The 17,724-nt window shown below is 33.7% G+C and overlaps 1 protein-coding gene across 1 annotated transcript in view; it reads right to left on the bottom strand.

Moving 5' to 3' along the window:
• Positions 1–16,264, bottom strand: part of itga4 (integrin alpha 4) — a 68,318-nt gene extending 52,054 nt beyond the window's left edge. Inside the window, exons 1-9 of the mRNA XM_056465842.1 lie at positions 15,935–16,264; positions 14,803–14,915; positions 8,500–8,597; positions 8,194–8,323; positions 8,020–8,087; positions 7,800–7,929; positions 6,757–6,842; positions 1,823–1,885; positions 1,610–1,747 (exon numbers count right to left, since the gene is read on the bottom strand). Of these exons, the coding sequence (XP_056321817.1) occupies positions 1,610–1,747; positions 1,823–1,885; positions 6,757–6,842; positions 7,800–7,929; positions 8,020–8,087; positions 8,194–8,323; positions 8,500–8,597; positions 14,803–14,915; positions 15,935–16,119 (1,011 nt within the window). The 5' untranslated portion in view covers positions 16,120–16,264. The remainder of the gene's footprint in view (positions 1–1,609; positions 1,748–1,822; positions 1,886–6,756; positions 6,843–7,799; positions 7,930–8,019; positions 8,088–8,193; positions 8,324–8,499; positions 8,598–14,802; positions 14,916–15,934) is intronic.
• Positions 16,265–17,724: the final 1,460 nt, after the last annotated feature.

Here is a 17,724-nt window from a genome sequence, read left to right as displayed (position 1 = left end):
TTATTATTATTATTATTATTATTATTATTATTATTGTTATTATTATTATATTAGAATCAAAAATCTAAATATCTATCAAAACAAGCATTATATCTACATTTGAATGCCCAAAAAAGTGTTGACTTTAAAGTTTCAAATAACATTTTTGAAAATAAAATGTCAATAACATCACATACTTATTTTAATTAAAGTTAAAATTAATGAAGATTTATATTAATGTGATGTATAATGTCATATACTAATAAGTATCATTTTAAATATGTCTGACAATATTTTATACAACAAACCACTGATATTTGTAAGCATTTCATTAAATCATGATAAAAATGTAGTTTGGGTGATAAAAAAGACAGGACACATTCTAATGTATGGCAAACAGAAAAGCTGTTGACACATATACATAAGTTACATGCATACATATACTAAATAAGAATAAAAACACATTTTAATGGTTCTAAATGAGTGCTTGCATGAATGAATGAATGAATGAATGCATTAATGAATTAATAAATGCATGAAAGAATGAATAAATCAATGCATGAATGACAGCACAATTGAATAAATGAATGAATGCATGAAAGAATGAATGTATGAATGTAAGAATGAACTATTGAATGCATGAACTAAATAGTGAACAAATGTATGAATGAATGAAATAATTATAAAATGAATGAATGAATTAATGTATGAATTCATGAAATAATGAATGAATGAATGAATGAATGAATGAATAAAATAATGAAAAAATGAATGAATGCATGAATGAATGAAAGTATGAAATAATTAGTGAATGAATTAATGCATAAAATAATTATTAAATGAATGAATTAATGCTTGAATGAGTGAATGCATATAATAATGAATAAATGAAATAATTAATGAATGCATGAAATAATGCATGAATAAATGCATGCATGAATGAATAAATGAATGCAAGAAAGAATAAATGAATTAATGAATGCATGAAATAATTAGTGAATGAATGAAACAATGAACAAATGAATGACTCAATCAATAACGAATGAATGACTCAATCAATAAAAGAATGAAATAATGAATGCATGAAATAATTAATGAATAAGTGAATGCATGAATTAATTAGTGAATGAATGCATGCAAACAATTATAAAATGAATCAATGAATAATTGCATTAATAAATTAATGCATGCATGAATGAATTAATGAATGAATGAAAGAAAGCATGTAATAATTAGTGAATGAATGAATGAATGAATGCACAAAATAATTATTAAATAAATGCATGAATGAATGAATACACGAATGAATGAACGCATAAAATAATGAATGAATGCATGAATGACTGAATGAATGAATGCAAGAAAGAATGATTGACTTAATGAATGCATGAAATAATTAGTGAATGAATGAATGAATGAATGAATAAAAGAATAAAATAACGAATGAATCCATGAAATAATTAATGAATGTATAAATAATTAGTGAATGAATGAATGCATACAATTATTAAATGAATGAATGAATGAATGAATGAAACAAAAATACAATTTTAGGATAAAATGTTCTTGTTAGATTCATATATAAAAAAACACCAATAAGCGCACATCAAAGCAATTAACACTGCCTCACCTCTCCCTGGTTAATGTAGACATACACCCGTCCCTCCTCCCGCACTGAGCTGAACATTGGTGCTCCAACCAACAGATCGGAGAGTCCGTCTGCGTTCAGGTCGACAGCACAAACACTCGCCCCATAATAAGAGCCAAGCTGTAAACAGGAACAAACATCACTATTGTGTTCGAACATCCTTCAGGAACACTTAAAATTCTTGACATTTCTTACCGTCTTGCCCTTGGTTTTGTTAACAATTTTCAAAGTGTTGCCCTCAATCCTGAATATGTAGGCCTGGTGAAAAAGAAGGAGAGGACAAAAAAAATAGGATCATGAGAATGGGTGGAAAAAACACACAATGGATTGTATACGCTGGCGAATGTTGCGTTTCCGTGTGTTTCATCCCAAAAAATGCATGGCAGCTCCCTGATAACTCTTTTTCCAGTCGGTTTCTTGGTAAAATCATCAGAAACACAAAACTCATAAACACTGCAAACTCAGCACATCTGCAAATAAGAAAAAACCTACTTCCTCTTCCACACAGATGGAGGAAGAGTTCAGTTTAACTGATTTACAATTTACAACTGCCTCACAGAGTGGATGTCAAGACAGCAGAAATAAATTGAATACACAACATGCTTGGCATTGCTGGTATTTAGTATGGAAATAAACAGAGGAAGTTTTTTACGCTGTAACAGGCACTGTTTAAATTCACTTTTGTTTTAGCTTTCCCTGCACAATCTAACAGTACAGGGTCTTCTTACTATACACAACGCAGCAACACGTGTTAATAGGTATTTTACTTTAAGTTTATATATATATATATATATATATATATATATATATATATATATATATATATATATATATATTTATATAAAAGTTTTGCAATAGCGATACGTAACACTAAAAGATATCTGTGAATTTTCCATATTTTGTGATTCATGTTTCTATTTTTATTTTTCCCCATTTATTTATGCTTTTGAATTGCATTATGGGACCTTAATCTTTCTTCCAACAACTTTTAATCTGTTTGTTTTATGATTTAAAGTTTGTATTGATTCATATAATGCAGATGAATATCAAATACAAAATTAACATGAAAACAAAACAATACAAAATACCTAAATACAATAAATAAAGAACATCATATAAATTGAGTAAGTAAACCAAAACACATACAAGAAAAAAAAGGAGGGTGGGGGGTTGCTAATATCATAGCCTTAATTAATATTTTGTCTCGTTACCTGTTTGCTAGCAATCTTTGTTGATTTCAGAAATGCAGAAATTTTTCCCATTTATTCATTCATTCATTTTCACCCGCTCGGGTTGCGGGGGCAGCAGTCTTAGGAGAGAACCCCAGACTTCCCTCTCCCAAAACACTTCCTCCAGCTCATCCAGGGGGATGCCGAGGAGTTCCCAGGCCAGCCAAGAGACATAGTCCCTCCAGCGTGTCCTGGACCTTCCCGGTGGAACATGCCTTGAACACCTCCCTAGGTAGGCGTCCAGGAGGCATCCGAAACAGATGCCCAAGCCACCTCAGCTGACTTCTCCCGATGTGGAGGGGCAGCGACTCTACTCTGAGCTCCTCCTGGGTGACAGAGCTCTATATATAAGGGTGTGCCCTGCCACCCAGCAAAGGAAACTCATTTCGGTCACTTGTATCCGAGTCACTTGTATTCGATCAAATCTCATGACCATAGATGAGAGTAGGAACATAGACTGACCAGTAAATCAAGAGCTTTGCCTTTTGGTTTAGCTCCTTCTTTGCCACAACGGACCGGTACATCGACTGCATTACTGTCTCACATTCCATCCTTCCCATACTCGTGAACAAAACCCCAATATACTTGAACTCCTCCACCTGGGGTAAGAACTTTCCTCCAACCTGGAGGTGGCAAACCACCTTTTTCTAGTGGAGCACCATGGCATCGGACTTGGAGGTGATTATTCTCATCCCAGCCGCATTACACTCAACAAACCGCCCCAGTGCATGCTGAAGGTTTATGTTCCATGAAGCCAACAGAACAACATCATCTGCAAATAGTTGGTGACAAAGGGCAGCCCAGCCGGAGTCCAACATACACTGGAAACAAGTTTGACTTACTGCCATGCGAACTATGCGAACCAAACTCCTATTCTCTTCATACAGGGACGAGACAGGCCTTTTTTCCACATTTATCGAAACAAAAAAATGTCAATCCTGCCATGTAAACGGTAGAAGAGTTTTTCAAAAGCTGCAACTCATCCTAACTCTGAGATCCACTCAAAGATCGGAGGTCTACTTGAAGATTTCCATTTTTTAACAATCACCTATCTGCCTTGCATGTGACAGCTCTGTATCCACTGGGATTCAGTTTTATTCATGTGGCTTAAGGATAGAGGTCACCAAGTATGTATAAGTTTGGGCAAAAGTCATACTGGGTCTGCAATAAGTTTACAAGGTATTCATGCACCTCTCTCCAAAAATATTGGACTTCTGGGCATTGCCATAATACATAAAATAGGTCACCTGCTTCTTCTTGGCATCACCAGAATTCTGTATTGTTTTTGAAACCTGCTCTTAGGAGTTCAGTAAAATCTATGTAAAATTTGACACCGTAGAAGACGTGTTCTAACTAGGTATGGGCCGGTAAAAGATTCTGATGGGATGATAACCTTGGATAAAAATATCACAGTTTTACAGTATTACGGTATAGTGATTACTGCTCCAAAATAAGTTATTTTTAGGTTGCTTTCACATTGTTTTGGTGTGAATCCGAACGCGATTGCTGGATTCACATTTGCCAAACAAACCGGTTCTGAAACAAAAATCTAGGGGTGAAAGCACCCTTAAATTTACCCTCCCCCCATTGAACACTATATAATTTATTTCAAGAAACATTCAAAATATTTTGGAGCAGTAGCTTTTGATGTTACCCTAAAAAAAAACTAAATAAAATAGATATGAAAACAAAAACAAAACAAAAAAAACACTTTGGCAGTTTTAAAACCTTGACTTTTCCAAACTGCAGTATACCTTGAAACCAGTCATCGTCCCATGCCTGGTTCTAACATCTCTAGACATTAATATTGAATTCCCAGCAATTTTTCCCCAGTTCTAATCTTCAAATGTGCATCCCAAATCTTTTTCCCATATTATCTTAACTGCAGAACAAATTTTTGACTCATTTGACTAGTGAGTAGTACATAATACTTAGCTTCATGGCCATCCCTTATAATATTGTGGACCATGTTATCGATAGTTTTACCTTCAGGAGAATTTTATTAACATTTTTAATAGTTTAATGTAAAATATTGTCTGCGTTGGTGTTGTATATTATGACACAAAAACCTTGTATATTTTCTGTTATTTACAGACGTATTTCTCTATATTAATTTGTTATACATTATATTATTTCAAGCCGCTAAAATGTCATTAAAAGTTACTGTTAAACTTACGAGTTAAATTTTCAACATCAAAAGTGGACAGAGCAGAGATCAACATCCTATAATGCAATTCACAACCGTAAATAATTGGAAACACTTGGTAATCACAAAATACATCATTAACAGATTTTTTTTTTACTGTAGAGAGTTATTTTAGTTTATATTTCTGCAACATCTTGGTTGAACAACAGCATAAACTACTATGAAAATGATAATCTGATCAGCTGAGTATGTGCTTCATTCAGTGTTGAATGCTACCAGTGTGAGTTTGATTACCATGTTACATGACATTTATAGCAATTCCGAAAATGGCAGCAGTTTACCTCAGATCTTAAAAACAAAATAACTACTGGAATCTACTAATAACACTGGAATCTTGTTACATCTCGTGTTGACACAGTGTATGCTAGAGAATTGGAACAATAATCTACTCCACAATTTGATCTGTGGCAGGGTCATTACAACCGTAAACATAGTAAAAATATCCCCTCAATGACTAGAAATGGACAAATTAGCCACCCTAAATATGTGACCCTGGAACACAAAACCAGTCATAAGTGTCATTTTTTTTTTTTAAATTGAGAATTAATGAGCTTTTCATTGGTGTATACTTTGTTAGGATTGCACAATATTTGTTCGTTGAAAATCTGGAATCTGAGGGTTAAAGAAAATCCAAATTTTGAGAAATATCGCTTTTAAATTTGCCTAACTGTTTGTTTAAATGCATATTCCTAATCAAAAATTGAGTTTTGGTATGTTTACAGGGGAGGACATTTACAAAGTTAATGGTGGAACATCTTCTTTACTAAGTAGTCTAATGATTTTTTGCATAACAGAAAAATGTGTATCATGTATTTTTGCCTATTGCCAAAAATATACCCGTGCAACTTAACATTGGTTTTTGCAATCCAAGGTCACATATTCAAAATTCCTGCCACATTTTAAAGCACTATTTATTACACTTTTTACATTTTAAACAAAATTGTTCAAAAATTACATGTTAGCCAGGCTTTCTTTAATCTCAAAGTGCTCATTTGTCAAAATTATTGAGTTTTCCAATAACAGTAGGCCGGATTTACAAGTCACCAAAAGCAGAGGCAGATTCCCCAGCAAATGTTTAATACTGAAAGAGAAGTATTTAAAGAGAAGTATTTCGAAACACTCAATTTATGGCAACTGCAATATTTAGTAAAGAAAACTAAACACCTTTTTTTAAACATTGACTTTTTAGTAGCACTTACATTTTACAGTCTTGTTTCACATCTACATACTTTATAGGTATCATTGTCATAACATAAATTCGGTAATAACTAAATTTACACCTAACCTAACTGTATATATTTTTCATCTATATATTCTGTTATTTAATGTGAAGTACATGTACTGCAAGTAAAACAGGGTTGACTTTATTCTTCAAATTTTGAATTAAAAATGATAATATTGTATTATTTAGTTTTGTGATTCATATTTATCTTGATAAAACAGCATAGCACATGGTGACTTAACCTGACAATTAGGCATACAAAAGAGTAAATGTTCACATTTAGAAACTTTAATTGTTCAAAATGATTACTTCCCAACTAGAACTAGCTCTAGAATCTATCTATAATCCTTTCTAATCTATTTAAATAAAAAAAATATTGTTCCTCCCCAATACTCAAGTGAAGGTTAGAGCGCTGATATGTGCTAATAATCAGAGAGGTGAAAATGATGATTGTGATGGTGTAAACCCTTACTTTACCAGTCTGTTCGTGCTGAGGAGCACCGCCGACTATCTCAGTGCTTTGAGGATCTAGAAAGTGTCCAGCACTAACAGAATAACCTGATGGGAAAAAAACATACTGTAAATACTGGTGAAATGTACCAACAACCTATTTAATGTCTTAAAAGACTAAAATCTGGTCAATTGGTAACTAACACGTAATTATTATTAGAAGCTACAGCTTTCTAATTAACACTTACATTTTACATGCATTTAGTTAGAGGTTACAGCACTTGTTTACAATGTATACAATGCAAAAATCAAGAGCTAAAATGAGGCAATGTTGAAATGCATGTTATGGATGGGTTGCCAAGACATGAAAAATAGTAACACTTTAGCCACGTCATATTGTGCAACAATTAAGACATTTGCAGGTTGTGCAACAGCATCTGTTTCCTGCTCAAATTCAAAACATCATAAGCCTTTATATTTCCTGCAGTGAGTCTGAAAAAGCTGATCATGTTGCTTAGCTCCAAAAGGAAAAAGAACTTGTTTACAATCAACAACATTTCTAAATAACTAATAAACAAACTATACAAAAGATAATAATAACAATTATAACAACAACAACAATAATAATAATAAATATTAATAATAATAATAAATAATAACAACAATAATAATAATAATAATAATAATAATAATAATAATAATAATAATAATAATAATAAAAATAATAATAATAATAATTAAGGTTTGTATAATTTTTTATTTTTAAAACTGACTATGTTGGCTTTCTTGTAAACTAAAATGAATGATTTGAAATGCTCTACACAGCAATTAAGATACACATATTGGGTTACATTTTTTTTTATTGAAACTGGCATGTTTCTTTCAGTACAGTATTTTCTTTTTGTACTTGTTGCAGGGCATTCAGAGAATATCTCCAAGACAGATTGTTGTTGCTTTAGAATTTTAATAGAATTAGGTATCTTAGGAGTCAGCAAAATTAAGTTGACTATCTTTCCTACATAGAGACTAACAAAAATGACTAACGTCACCATTTTGTGAACTCACCCAAATAACTGCCATAGAGAACATCACTGTCATCATCCACATAAGCAGCTGATATGTTGCTTGTGGTGTTGAAGACCAGAACAGATCCAGTCCAGTATGAGGTACCAGGAGCTCCCATAACCATCAGATCCTGCAAACACAATGTACTGTATAGTTCAAACAAATCAACTCAACTGAACTCGATGCAAATTCAATCAAATGCCATGGAAGCTCCGTATACCTCTGTGAATGAGTTTGATATTCCCGCTTGGCATGACCCGTAACCTTCACCGAACCTTCTTTGATGATCTAAAGTGAAAAAAATAAACCGAAAACTAGTGTTGATGGACTTTTAAAGAATGACACTCGCTTTTAACTTTTGGATTTCAATACAACAAGTAATAGACATCTGTACCTTTATAACAGGGGATAATATGACTGGCGTGTTTCAAATCTGGGCTGAATCTGAAGCAAACACCATGCGGCAGCTTGTTCTGATTGTCTTTACTGGAATAGAAAACATTCTTCCACCGATGTCCACATGCCTAAAATTTAAACCAGAAGATATTCGGGTGGTTATTTGGAGGACGACTGATAATAGTTCTGAAAAACTTCCAAACAATCAATTTTGTTGTTCAATTCCATTTTCAACTTTCTCTTTGACCTTTATTTTCACATGCATTTACTTACAACGAGCTATTATAAAGCCTTAAAGACGTACCAAAACATGGCCTTTTGAGGCCTGCCGGGACAAACTCACACCCAGCCACTGGTTATCATTCTCTGCCAAGCAGTGTCTTCCACAGCGCTGCACACCTCCTGAAACCATTTACAGACATGCTCTAATTATTGTACAACAATCAATTTGATTAGGGAAAACTGCGCAAAACATTAGAGGCATGCAGAACAAATGTTCTCAAGAAAATTCACACCTGTCGCCCAAGCATCAACACAGGATGACAAGCTTGTGGTCTAACTTGCAAACACAAGGCTACAAATATCTCCAAAAGTATCGAGTGTGGAAGTTTTCTTTTCTTAGACATGGTGTTAAGCGAACTGAAGATGTACCCATTTTCTTTCACTCTTTTTTTATTTGAGAATCATCCAGACCTGTTAATTCAACAGTAGACTTAATATTATCAAAAGGAAATATAGATCTTGATGTTTCAGGAGGAAAGTATGAGCAGGGTTTGTCCAAGCAAAACTTCACAATGAAGTCTTGTAGATGTTTGTTGGGGAATTGTGGTTGCTAAGTTTTTACTTCTTTTTTCTTTAGGGTAATGGTTGCTAGGGTGTTGCACAGTGGCACAAATAAAAAGAACCTCAAGAGCCAAGTCTAATTTCTAAATTTAGCTCATATCTTTGAATGAAAGTATTATATTTTCAAGCCAAACTTGTACGTAACATTGTACTTCGATGGTCCCCTTTAGACATTCTCTTTTCTATGTCTTAACTTTGTCAAATACAACTCATTGAAGTGTCAGTAGACTGTCTGCTTAACACCATTTTAAAGTTCTGCATTGTAACTTTGACTATAAAGTAGACTATAAAATATAAAGACTTCACAAGTGCATATCAACTTCTCAAGACCAACTCAAATGCGAACAGACACAAATTTAAACTCATAACAATTCATGTGATTTGCCATTTGAACAACAACTGTGTTTTGAGAGCCTGAAAATACACACTCTTTAAAAATCTATTTAAACATTTTGAAAAAGACACTGTTATAATATCAGTGAATACTGTGACTTTATGTGCACACCTATTACATGTTTTTCTGTAGCTGTGAGTACTTGATTAAGCCTCTTATAAAGAAATCACAACTGCATCCAAGCAACTTAGCTAACAATAGGCCTATTTCAAATTTTTCATTCATGTCTAAAATACTAGAAAGAGTTGTTTCTGCCCCAGTATGCACCTTACTAGAGATGAACATTGTTTTGTGAAGTGTTTCAGTCAGGTTTCAGGCCTCATCACAGTACGGAAACCACATTAAGTGAAAATAACCAATGATTTACTGGATTTGGATGAAAAGGACCTCCGTCAACAACTGGTCTGACATGCATAATATAACATGCATAAGAGAGATTTTTCCTTAGAAACACAAAAATAAAGATAAAAATAATGACTGACTAATCGTACAATATTTTAGTTGTACTGGCAAATAAGTAAAAACAAGGCTCATTTGCCTAACACAAAACTGTCACAAAACCCAAGTCCCAGTGTTACTTATTAGGGCTGCACAATATTGTAAAAATCTGACATTTCAATGTTTTATTTTTCTGCAATATATATTGCTATATGCACATAATTTCACAAGATGGCTTAAATAGCTCTTTTTGATAAGACATCACCCGATGTCTTACCAAATAGAGCTATTTATGCCATCTAGTACAGAAATTAAATAATCAGATGTAAAATAGCACTGCATAGTCTTCATTGTACAAATAATTCAATAAAAATATTTTTATTAAATTTACAAATGATACAATTCCTTACTGACTGAATGCTTTAAACTCTCATGATTAGGCATGAGTTTCACGGTATGAGTTTCACGGTATTGTAATTACTGCTTTAAAATATATTCTATTCGCCCACACACACACACACACACACACACACACACACATATACATACATATATATATATATACATATATATTGAACACAATATATTTTATTCTGAGAAACCTTTACAATTTTTTGTAGCAGTAAACATTCATTCATTTTCTTTTCCGCTTAGTCCCTTTATTAATCAGGAGTCGCCACAGCGAAATAAGTCGCCAACTTATCCAGCACATGTTTTACGCAGAGGATGCCCTTCCAGTCACAACCCAACACTGGGAAGCATCCATACACTCAATTTAGTTTATTCAATTCTCCTATAGCGCATGTCTTTGGACTGTGGGGGATTCCGAAGCACCCGGAGGAAACCCATGCGAACACGGGGAGAACATGCAAACTCCACACAGAAATGCCAACTGACCCAGTCGGGGCTCGAACCAGCGACCTTCTTGCTTTGAGACAATCGTGCTACCCACTGTGCCATCGTGACGCCCAAGCAGTAAACATTTCAGGCTAAATGAATCTTCAGCTGTCTCCATTAGTTTCAAAAACACTTATTTCTTTACAATTTAAAGCTTTTCTTTTTCTTTGGATATCTTTTCTGCTGGAGATACTGTTGTCCTAAAAAAAAAAAACTTAAATATAAAAATCTTACACATACCTTAGGAACGGCATAGCAGAAAATTTTGGCGGTTTTAAAACCTTGACTTTTCCAAACTGCGGTATACCTTAAAAAAAATGCCTATCGTCTCATGCCTACTCATGATATGCTTATACAGTCACAGGCCTTAAAAACACAATACCATTATTTATGCTAAAAATCTTTAATGATTCCACAAATCTAAGGTTCTGAAACTTTTTTTTAAATGTTGAGTTCCACACAATTTCTCCATATTGTCCCAACACAAATTGGTTAACTTCATCATTGTTACAAATTTAAGTGGATTGAAAATAAAATATTTAAGTTGTCCCCTCAAAAAACTTAAGAATTGTGTTGATTCAGCTCATATTAAATAAGTAGTTTGAACAAGCAGCAAAATTAATTTTTTAAGTGTATTGTGGATGCACACGTTGTGATATCAATGCTAAAATGATATATTCTGCAGCCCTATTACTAATAGCAAACAGTATGTCTAAATGGAACTATCAAAATAAAAGCTAACTAATCAAAACTCCTGAACAAAATAAATAAAAATATTAAAAAATAAAAATAATAATGTCCACAAAATAGCACAAATAGTGCAAGTAAATTACATACTACTGTTTGAGGGCTAATGGATTTTTTTTTTCAAACCCCTAACCTAAAGTATCAGCAATAATAGTACTTTCCGACTAGGCATGGGCCAGTATAAGAATCTGATGGTATGATATGGTATGATAACCTTGGATAAAATTATGATTGGATATAATTGTGATTCTTGCTCTAAAATATATTCTTTTTAAGTGTCTGGGTAAAAAACAAAAACTTTTTTTCTCTTTTGAACACAATACACTTTATTTTGAAAAACATTTAAAATATTTTGGAGCAGTAAACATGTCAGGCTAAATAACTCAAATCAATTATTGACTTCAGCTATCTTTATTTGTTTCAAAAACACTGATTTTTTTACAATTTAAAATGGCATCTTTGGATATTTTTTTCTGCTGGAGATACGGTTGTCTTAAAAAACAAAACAAAAATTTTTTTAAAAATAAAATAAAATACACACATACCTTAGGAACGGTATAGCAGAAAATGCAGACGGTTTTAAAAACTTGTCTTTTCCAAACCGCAGTATACCTTGAAAATGGTTATTGTCCCATGCCTATTTCTGACACATTAACTCTATGCAAACTTCAAACACGATCGCAAGGTCCAAGCATGGCTTTTGGTGAAAATAATTGGCTTAATGGCATTTTCCTTGACTAAACAGAGAGATTTTATTTGCGAGCTATAAATATCCCGTAGCTTGACCTACTAAGAAGCCTATCGCCCATCCCTTGTTTCGGATTTGGGAGTATAAGCATCCTCTTCCGGACAGGAGGAAACCCTCCACAGTCTGGCTGACCCTGCATGGGGAATTCATTCACAGGACGTTTTCACAGTCAGGGGTCTAGAAAGCACACACGGGTCCAGTCAGAGCGCATTCGCAAGTGTCAAGTCTAAACAGCATGAAGTGGTCAATTGTAAATGGTCAACTGTATAGAGTTTGCCAACAACAAACAGACGGGAAAGGAGAGGGAGAACATCCCTGTGGACAAAGTGGGATGACTTTTATGAAGAGCATTAACAAGCATTGTTACGGTAAATAGACTTTTAAATAGACGGCATGTTAGGGTTAATAGACTTTCAAATAGACAATAAAATAATTTTAAAGTACTTCATAAATATCATAGCGCGTGTATGTATTTTCTGAGACTACTAGTGAAACTGCTTCTATTTCACATGTTTTGATTATATTATCCGTAGTGCTGGGCAAAAATATATTCAATAATTAATTCATCAAACTAAATGTTTGTTTTGACATTTTACATGTGTGTGATGTGTTTATTTATTATGCATATATAAATATACACAGACATGCATATATTTGAGAAAATGTTTATTTATATTAAGATATAAAATATAGATGTATATGATACAAATTATATACAGTTGAAGTCAAGTCATTTCCCAAATAATGTTTAACAGAGCAAGGAGATTTTCATGTCTGATGTCTGATAATATTTGTTCTTCTGGAGAAAGTATTATTTGTTTTATTTCAGCCAGAATAAAAGCAGTTTTTAATTTTTTAAAACCCATTTTAAGGTCAAAATGATTTACCCATTTACGCTATATTTTTTTCGAAAGTCTACAGAACAAACCATCATTATACAATAACTTGCCTAATTACCCTAACCTGCCTAGTTAACCTAATTAACCTAGTCAAGCCTTTAAATGTCTCTTTAAGCTGTATAGAAGTGTCTTGAAAAATATCTGGTCAAATATTATTTACTGCCATCATGGCAAAGAGAAAATAAATCAGTTATTAGAAATGAGTTATTAAAAGTAGTATGTTTAGAAATGTGTTGAAAAAATGTTATCTTCGCTAAACAGAAATTAGGGGAAAAAATAAACAGGCAGGCTAATATTTCTGACTTCAACTTTTAAATATCTATGTAACAAAATTGTTTTGTAGAGTTTTGTCTCTCTGTGTGTGTGTGTTTCACATAAAAATAATAAATATACACACATACACACACACACACACACACACACACACACACACACACACACACACACACACACACACACACACACACACACACATAATAAAATATATGTCAAAACATATTTTATTTTGGATGTGACTAGGTCCACACGGAATCTGCAGATTTTCCGCAGATTTTTAGCCCATCATTAATTCTGTTTATTTGCTTGAGTAAATGTGTGTAATATCTATATTTATTCAGTTTTTAAATTAATTACAGTAATTAATATTTTGCCAAATATGAAAATGTTCATCTGATTTATGTACAATACAGTTTGTACAGTAATATTTTCTGTCTTTTAGTAGATATATTATATGAGAGACTTGCTTTGTTTACCAAATAAAGTGAATCTAATTGGATTTGCATTTTAAACATTAAAGTTAAAAAGATATTATTTTTTATTTCATATATTAAGGTTTTAGTTATGATACTTTTAAAATAATTCAGCAAAAATCCGCAAATTTATACCAAAATTCTCCGCAGAAATAGCAAAAACCATCTGCAAATTCCGTCTGGCCGTAGATGTGACTAATCACTATTAATCTTTGCCCAGCACTATTAGTAGAAAGTTGTAAATTGTAAAACTAACTAAGTAACTAAGTAACTAACTAACTAACTAAAAGGCCTATACATTTCAGAAATAGATTTGGTTGTAATTGCTTTAAGCTGATGATCAGCTGATGATTTGAGAATGATCCAAAAGGTGTCTTGTGTTTAACACTTTAAGGTGCACTACTTAGCTAATTGGCTTGTAGTTTATATATTACATGTTCTGCATGATTCACTCCCCTACAGAATCATCCCAGTCAATCAAAATAATGCATTCGGTAACATTTCAGGGACCAATTCTCTCCATAAACTAGTTGCTTATTAGCATGCATGTTATTGAGATATTAGCTGCTTACAACGCACATGTTCTATATGATCTTATTCTACATCCCTGATCCTACCCAATATCTAAACTACCTTAATAACGACAAAGTCAAAATTGTTTGCTAAGAGCAAGAACTGAACCTTAAAAATAAAGCGAGACCACAAATTCTTTCCAAGTATAACAAAAGTATAATCGCAATATATTTCGCAGAAAAAGAAAATACTGTAATACCATGTCAGATTTTTCCCAATACCTTATAACTTTTAAACACAATTCTACCAATCAGCTCATAGGTGCAGTAAAACATCAAGCAAGCAGAACGTTTGATAATGTAATGGAGGGAAAACCTACCGACAGGGAGCTGCTCACACTGGCTATTCAACATACTGCAGTTGTAGATGGCTCCAGGACTTTTGGTGTTAGGATAAAAGCTGGAATTGGCCACAGGCGCTCCAACTAACAACCTGAACAATAAATATAACATTTAAAAAAAACGTACTGATTTGATTTATCAGTAAATCTGGGTAAATACTGGTTTATGTATGTATGTGACTTTTGTGATAATGTGTAATAAGATGTAAATATAAAATCAGGATTGTTGAATGAATGATTCATTATAAATTATGAACGGAAGGAATGGATATTAGTACAATGTAGTCTCTGAATTAATGGAGGTTTTAAAAGCAGCAAGCACAGATATGAATGGAGCATTTCAGCCATCTGCTGTTATATGTTCTAAAACCATGAAGTCAGGGTCAGTTGACCAGGACTTGGGGCAAAAAACATGCTCATGTGAGATATGCTCACATGATCTTCTCCAATATTTCATACATTTCACAATATTCCACATAAACATGTCTGAATATGACTTTGAATGAAACATTTTGGATTCTCTCAAACAATGCATGTGAAGAACCACTCCCTTCAAACTGTTATAAAGCCTTCTGTCAGTATTAGCCAGTGAACACTTGTATAAATGTATGCTTGTAGACTATTTAAAGTGTTAGTTCACACGAAAATAAAAATTCTGTCATCATTTTACTCGTTTCAAACATTTATGAGTCTCTTTTTTCTATTAAACACAAAAGGAGAAGTTTTGAAGAAAGCTGGAAGCCTGTAACCATTGACTTGCATTGTATTTTTTTCATACCAAGCCAATAGTTACAGGATTTCAGCTTTCTTTAAAACATCTTCGTTTGTGCTGAACAGAAGAAAGAAACTCATAAATGTTTGGAAGGACTTGAGTGTGAGAAAATAGTGAGCACATTTTAGTCTAATTTCTGTGTGAACTATCCCTTTAAAGTTCATTGTAATAGTGAAAGCTACAATACTTACTCTGAGAATATATTTCATTTTATTCCCTCAACTGACACAAAACAGTTACACGAAAAAAAAGCCCTCAAACATGAAGAAAACGCCCCTTACTATTGGTACAATCCGCGCAACAAATATTAATTCAATAAAGTTGCCTCAAAACTCTTACCAGGAGTTCTCATTATGCTGGTGAAGCAGAACTGAGTATCCGAATAATGATCCGTTTGGTCCGTTAAAAACTAAAGGATGCTCCACATCCAGATTGTAGCAATCGCACAGAATCAACAGGTACCACAGTATCCCAAATCCAGATGTCCACTTCAGCAAATCTCCACTGAGTTGTGATGAAATCATCTCGTCATCTGTCAGAGCACCACAAGCAGATTTCAGCAGAGAGCTAGCGCTGCCTTCAAACAAAAGTGCAAAGAGTTCGGCTTAACTTTTAGTTGATGTATCAGGAAGTTGTCATTGTAGTTGTGAACTCGAGATGTGCGCTCGCCTGTTGCGCTCCCGCACCTCTTCTGCTGGAGCGCGCCTCGTGTTTCATGACGTCACGGCGCTCAGAGTGAAGGGAAGCCTTTGAAGTGGGAGCGGGCGCGTCGCAGGGGCGGGAACGCGCTCTGAGCGCCGGACACTCTCTGGGGGAGAGCGCGTCATCTCTGGAAACTATAGAAGAAAAAATGAATAACGCGATGAAGCTGCTAACCGTCATACTTGTTGCAAGTTCTGTGTGACGCCAAAAGCCACACTGGACAGCTCGAAAAAGTACAGCCTTGTTTATACTGTATTTTACGAGTGTTTTTTTTTTCCTAATGCATGCTCAATCACTTGATTCGACACAAGTCAATCAAGAAAGTTAGTTAATAATAGTAGTAGACCCTAGAAGAAGAAGAAGAAAAAGAAGAAAACAATAATAGACGACAAATAACTTAAGTCTTAATAAATCTGTCATCTGTAGTTGTATTAGGTTATTCATTCATTAAACCATTCTCCTTCGCCTTAGTCCCTTTTTTCATCAGGGGTCGCCACAGCGGAATGACCCGCCAACTTATCCAGCATATGTTTTACATATGGGCTGGAGGAAACCCACACCAACATGAGGAGAACATGCTAAATTTACACAGAAATGCCAACTGGCCCAGCCGGGGCTCAAACCAGTGACCTTCTTGCTGTGAGGCGACAGTGCTAACCACTGAGCCACCATGTCACCCTGTATTAGGTTAGTTAGCATTAAAATAATTTTAGGAGCAATTTAACCTAGTATTCTTTCACAAACAGAATATTTGTAAAAAATAATAATACAAATAAAATTTAGCAAGATTTTCCAGGTTACATGGTTAACTTCACACAGAAAATCCTAACATTTTGTTCATACGTAAACCTTACATTTATAGGACATGGAAGCAATTATGAAAGAATGCAATGGGTTTAATGGACAGTTGCTCATGTCTTACAACAGTAAACAAATACACACTAATTGGTGCTTCTTAAAAGCTTAGTAAAAACAGACATTTCTGGGTGATCTCTGTGTGTCTGTTGTCTATCTAAAAATATCATCATGATCAAGTTTCATTTTGACGTCAGATTTAGCTTGATATTTTTAAGGCATGGTTCACACACATACACAAACACATTTCATCACTATTTACTTACACTTAAGAGGTTCTAAACTTTGATGAGTTTCTTTCTTCTGTTGAACACAAAACAAGATATTCTGGAGAATGTTATAAACCAGCTGCCATTGACATTCATAAAAGTAAACATCAAAGTAATTCATATTCATATCAAAGTAAATGACTGTTTTTTTCCAACATTTTTCAGTATATAATCCTTTGTGTTCGAAAGAAAAACAAACAGGTTAGGTTTTGATAAATGAACACAATCAGAGTTTGAAGCTGATTTGATCCAGTGTAAAATCAAGGAGTTACAGCCAACACTTGATGGTGTCATTTCCAACAT

Source organism: Danio aesculapii, chromosome 9 (genome assembly GCF_903798145.1).
Source record: "Danio aesculapii chromosome 9, fDanAes4.1, whole genome shotgun sequence".
Lineage (NCBI taxonomy): Eukaryota > Metazoa > Chordata > Actinopteri > Cypriniformes > Danionidae > Danio > Danio aesculapii.
The sequence above is the reverse complement of the archived record's forward strand: the minus strand, read 5'-3'. Positions and strand labels throughout refer to the sequence as shown.